At 53.9% G+C, this 5556-nt stretch overlaps 1 protein-coding gene across 1 annotated transcript; it reads left to right on the top strand.

Annotated features, from left to right (window-relative positions):
- Window positions 1-3469: 3469 nt before the first annotated feature.
- Window positions 3470-5240, top strand: LOC125521418 (UDP-glycosyltransferase 75C1). The gene has a single exon (XM_048686479.2). It carries the CDS (start codon window positions 3552-3554, stop codon window positions 5034-5036), a length of 1485 nt encoding a protein of 494 aa, XP_048542436.2. The 5' UTR covers window positions 3470-3551; the 3' UTR covers window positions 5037-5240.
- Window positions 5241-5556: the final 316 nt, after the last annotated feature.

Genomic DNA, 5556 nt, shown 5'->3' with positions numbered 1-5556 from the left:
CCGTCGATGTCTTCGGAGTCGAAGTCGAGCATGTTGGTCAAATCGTCGACAGTGGCTACAAAGTGGGTGGTGGGTGGGCTTTGAATTTCTTCATCATCCGTACCCCAACCTTGCTGACCGTAGTCCGACCAGGGCTCTCCTGATAAAGAGAGAGACTGCAGTGTCTTCAGAATATCGCCGAAAGGCGAGTGCTAAAAGATGTCCGCGACAGTAAACTCCATGATCGTCACCCAATCGGATTCGATCGGCAGGGGCGCGGAGGGTTCGGAGTCCGGAGAGGAGTCCGGCTCCTTGGAGTCACGAGTCTCGCGGAGTGCGGGGCTGGTGTTCGGCTCGATCGCCGTTGGGATCGCAGCCCCCGAGGCGGTGTCCAACCACCCATCCTCGATCGGCGCAGTTGGCTCCGAATTAAGGGTCGAAGCCGATGCGGGTGCGGCCTCCAGGACACTGTTCGGCGGCAGAGCTAGATCATGCTCGTCGTGACAGTGCGGCGCGCTCGGCAGTGGCTCGAATCCGTCGAGGATCAAGTCCCCGTGGATGTCAGCCGTGTAGTTTAAACTTCCAAATCTGACCTGACGGCCAGGGGCATAACTTTCGATCTGCTCCAGATGGCCAAGTGAATTGGCCCGCAGTGCGAAGCCGCCGAAGACGAAGATCTGTCAGAGAAGGAAGGTCTCACCCTGGACTGCATCGTTATTGATGATCGTAGGAGCCATCAAGCCTGACGGCGACGACACAGAGGAACTCTCAATGAAAGCACCAATGTCGGTGTCAAAAACCGGCGGATCTCGGGTAGGGGGTCCCGAACTGTGCGTCTAGGCCGGATGGTAACAGGAGGCAAGGGACACGAAGTTTTACCCAGGTTCGGGCCCTCTCGATGGAGGTAAAACCCTACGTCCTGCTTGATTAATATTGATGATATGGGTAGTATAAGAGTAGATCTACCACGAGATCGGAGAGACTAAACCCTAGAAGCTAGCCTATGGTATGATTGTTGTTCTGTATGTTGTCCTACGGACTAAAACCTCCGGTTTATATAGACACCGGAGAGGGTTAGTGTTACACAAAGTCGGTTACAATGGTAGGAGATCTACATATCCGTATCGCCAAGCTTGCCTTCCACACCAAGGAAAGTCCCTTCCGGACACAGGACGAAGTCTTCAATCTTGTATCTTCATAGTCCAGGAGTCCGGCTAAAGATATAGTCCGGCCATCCGGACACCCCCTAATTCAGGACTCCCTCACTCGGGCATTGATTTCATTTTGCCATGTCCAGTTTGCTGAACTATGATTTGTTTTGCTTTGTTTCAAACTTTGGCATTCTGTCAGTTTGTACGTGCATGGATTGCATGGATTTAAGGATCGAAATTTGCGGTATGTGGATGTGCGACACAACATTTATGAGGTGTCCAGTTAGTACCCGCGAACGCGACGTTTGAGGGGGCCAGATTTGCTAAGTTGGACTGTAGATGCTCAATAGGGTTGAATGGTTCAGTTTAAGTTTTTAATAAAGGTAATATCATTGAAAGTCATAGAATTTGTGTTCGATGTTCAGTTTGGTGCTAAAACTTTAAAAATACGGATTTGTGGTCATTCAACTTGCGTTCTTGTGCAAATACGGTCACTTTGGTCATACTCAGACGTATCACGCGCTTACGTGGCACCCCAGCGTGGCTACGGCCCATTGTTAGTGACCGAAACAGGTCGCCGCATTTTTTCTTTGCAGAAGCACCCTTGCTCTGTATTTAATTAATTTAATTGAGCATAATCCCCTCTGTGTGTCCCACTTGTCAGCATGAGGTGGTGTGAAAAATGAAAATAAAAAGTACACACACAGGAATTTTAACTCCATACACGTCGGGTACATCCATGCACAAGCAAACCACTACACCAACTACATATTCCTTACTGTAAAGAGGTAAACCTGATTTTATATTAGACGCAGTTCTTCCTACATTCTGTTTTTCCCAGGTTCGGCTAGTAAAAACTGGATACCGGAAAATCTCACCTTTTTTCACCAAAAAGCAATTAAGAAAACTGTTTCAAAATGTATAATGTTTAATCCATACCGTACAAAACTTTGTCATGAGCGAGAATTTTTTGTTCCATTTTTTTCGAGAGGGTTGGAAAAAATCCGGGTTTCAAAATATCTTGGCAATTCCAGTTTTTATCTACCAAAATTTTGAAATGAATTTTGAATTCAATTCTTTTTATCGTCTAAATATATTTAATTTAGCAAAAAGAAAGTGACGCCTGTTACAGTGGTCAGCTTAACTCCTCTCTTATATAGAAGTTTGCATGTTCAATTCATTGTTATAGTTCGAGACCATTTTTATAAATGAGCATGAATAAAGAAAAAAATATTTCACAATACAAGGAATAGAATCGCGGCCCCTGCCACTAAGTTAACTTTGCATTATGATATTGTATGCACACAAAAGTTATTATATTTGACATTGTTTTTGTTGTTTAAATTCAAAATTTCGGGCGACAACATTTTTTCGGGGGACCGCCAAATTTTCTGGGGACTGATCAGTTGTCGAAAATTTCGGTCTGAGAGAAAAAGAACCTGAATACGAGTAGTGGTCGTGGACAATATATAAAATCGGGCTTCTCTCTTTACAGGCATTGGTTGGTACTTAGTGTAGTGTTTAGCTGCAGTGTGTCCACGCTTGAGGTTGAGAGATTGAATCTGCTGGGCCACCCTTTTTTGTCACTCAATTCGCGTTGGGGTTTCTGTTTGTGATTAAACGAATTTTAGTTGATCATGTTGAACGTCAATTGGCACTGATGGAATGATGTATGGCGGACTATTTTATTGACAGGTTCCGTGTTTGAACTCCATGTGTGCCATCTTTTTTCATTATATTTAATGGCTTTGTGCGCATTAAATAAACTGTGAGGGAGTTCTCTGTAAAAAATCCAGCGTGTTATGGTCACCTAGTGCCTTGTGCATTCCCAACCACTGACAAGTGGGCCTTCACCGGGCTGGCACGCCATGTTGACAGGCCATGTGGCTGGATACGAGAGGAAGCACCGTATATGCACGCGGGGACAAGTTATGTGACCATAAATCCGTATTTTAAAGTTTTAGCACCAAACTGAACATTGAGTGCAAGTTTTATGACTCCTGGTGATATTACCTCTTTTTAATAACAGTGGTAAAAAATGAGTGAATATGAGCAGCAGTACGGGGACGGCAGGAGAGCAGCGCCACCGGTGTCCAACCAAACCGGCCGTGCCTGATCGTTCACTTCGCCAACTGACACGATTGGACTGTTATGTCGTCTGCAAAGAAAATTGGACTCTTGTGAACCAACAATGGATGGAGGCGGACGCACATGAGAAGGGTATCGGGCGTAGAACCTAGACACGTCACACCTGACACAACCTAGCTCTGCACGGCTGTTCCGTCAAACACGTGACGCGCACGCGCGGAACCATAATAAAAACCCACGCCCCTACACGCCACCACACAAACCGCCTTTGGCCGTCGCCGCAGATCGAGTACGCCAATCTACCCGTGGCCGGAGTCAGAGCGAGGGACAAGCATGTCTCCGCAGCCGCACTTCCTCGTGCTCACGTTCCCGCTCCAGGGCCACATCGCGCCGGCGCTCCGCCTCGCCCGGCGCCTGCTCGCCACCGCGCCCGACGCGCTCGCCACGTTCTCCACCACCGAAGCAGCGCACCGCCGCATGTTCCCGGCGGACGCGGACGCGGCCGACGGCGGCGGTGATGGCGGCCGCCTCGAGCTCCTCCCGTTCTCGGACGGCACCGGGACCGGGTACGTCCGGAGCAGCACCGACCCCGCGGCCTTCACCGACTACATGGCGTCCTTCCAGGCCGCGGGCGCGCGCAGCGTCGGGGAGCTGGTGGACGCGCTCGCCGCGCGCGGCCGCCCCGTGACCCGCGTCGTGTACACGATGCTCCTCCCGTGGGCCGCGGACGTGGCGCGCGACAAAGGCCTGCCGTCCGCGCTCTACTGGATCCAGCCGGCCGCCGTGCTCGCCGTCTACTACCACTACTTCCATGGCCACGCCGCCGTCGTGGCCGACCACCGCCACGACCCGTCGTTCCTCGTGCGCTTCCCGGGCCTCCCGCCGCAGGCCGTGCGGGACCTCCCGTCCTTCCTCACCGACTCCACCGACCCGTCCGACTTCTTCCACAGCGTGTACACTACCGTCCGCGACCTGTTCGACACGCTCGACAGGGAGACCCCCAGAGCCACCGTGCTGGTCAACACGTGCCAGGAACTCGAGGAGGGCGCGCTCGCCGCGGTGGCAGCGTACGACGCGCTGCCGATCGGCCCGGTGCTCCCGTCCGGCGACGAGGCCGGCCTCTTCAAGCAGGACGGCGCCAAGTACATGGAGTGGCTCGACGACAAACCGGCCGACTCCGTGGTGTACGTCGCGTTCGGCAGCCTGGCGAGGATGGAGAGGGAGCAGCTCGACGAGCTGCTCCTCGGACTCGAGGACACCGGGAGGCCGTACCTGTGCGTCGTCCGGCAGGACATCAAGGCGGAGCTCGCGGATGGCGAGGCGACGGAGACGGAGATGGACGCGCCGCTCAAGAACGGCATGGTGGTGGAGTGGTGCGACCAGGTGCGCGTGCTGTCGCACGCGGCGGTGGGCTGCTTCGTGACGCACTGCGGGTGGAACTCCGTGATGGAGAGCGTGGCGTGCGGCGTGCCGATGGTGTGCGTGCCGAAGATGTCGGACCAGCGGATGAACGCGTGGCTCGTCGAGTGCGAGTGGCGCGTGGGAGCGCGCGCGGAGGTGGGCGGCGACGGCGTGCTGCGCGCGGCCGAGGTGAGGCGGCGTGTGGAGGAGGTGATGCGGGAGGGCGAGGCCGCGGGGGGCGCACGGCGCGCGGCGTCAGAGTGGAAGCGGGCGGTCGTGGAGGCTCTGGGGGAAGGTGGTTCGTCGGATCGTAATCTAAGGGCATTCCTCGAGGGCAACACTAGGAGGAGAAATGCGAGGCTGGCCACGCGACAGCACCAAGACTATCGAAGGCGGAGCAAGCTTCAAGATTCTTAACCCACGTTGCATTTCTGGGTTGTCTGATGTATTGTTAGCTGAACAATGTATAATAGACCATAGATCGCCGGAAATTCGCAGGGGCACGCATTTGCATAGCCGTGTCAGCCGCTTGATTGCCTCACGATTAGCCTCACGATTCGGAAAGTCTTTGAATTTTGAACATGGGCACAACAAGTTTTAAGTTATAGTTTCTGAAGCTAATGATTTTGTCGATCGATCTCCCCAACGAAATATCGAGCGGAACCAACAGCCCGCGAACGCAGGGTAGGAGAACATGTCGTTTCGGGATCACCGGTACAACAAATCGCCAACCTCGCTAGGTTCCTCCTGCTCACCTCCTGCCGCCGCCGGCAGTCCTGCGCCCCCGTGCCCCCGCCGGTCGCCCGGGCCCGGCCCGCTCCTCCCATTCCCTTCCCGGATCCGTCGTTGCGCCGCCTCCCGGGGCGGCGCGCCTCCCTCTTCTTTCTCGACGGCCCAACTCTCCTTTCCTTCATTGCCGCCGTCGGCGGTCGACCCC

This window comes from Triticum urartu, chromosome 7A, assembly GCF_056163025.1.
Source record: "Triticum urartu cultivar PI428250 chromosome 7A, HENAU_Tu73, whole genome shotgun sequence".
Classification (NCBI taxonomy): Eukaryota; Viridiplantae; Streptophyta; class Magnoliopsida; order Poales; family Poaceae; genus Triticum; species Triticum urartu.
This window is presented reverse-complemented; position numbering and strand designations above follow the sequence as displayed.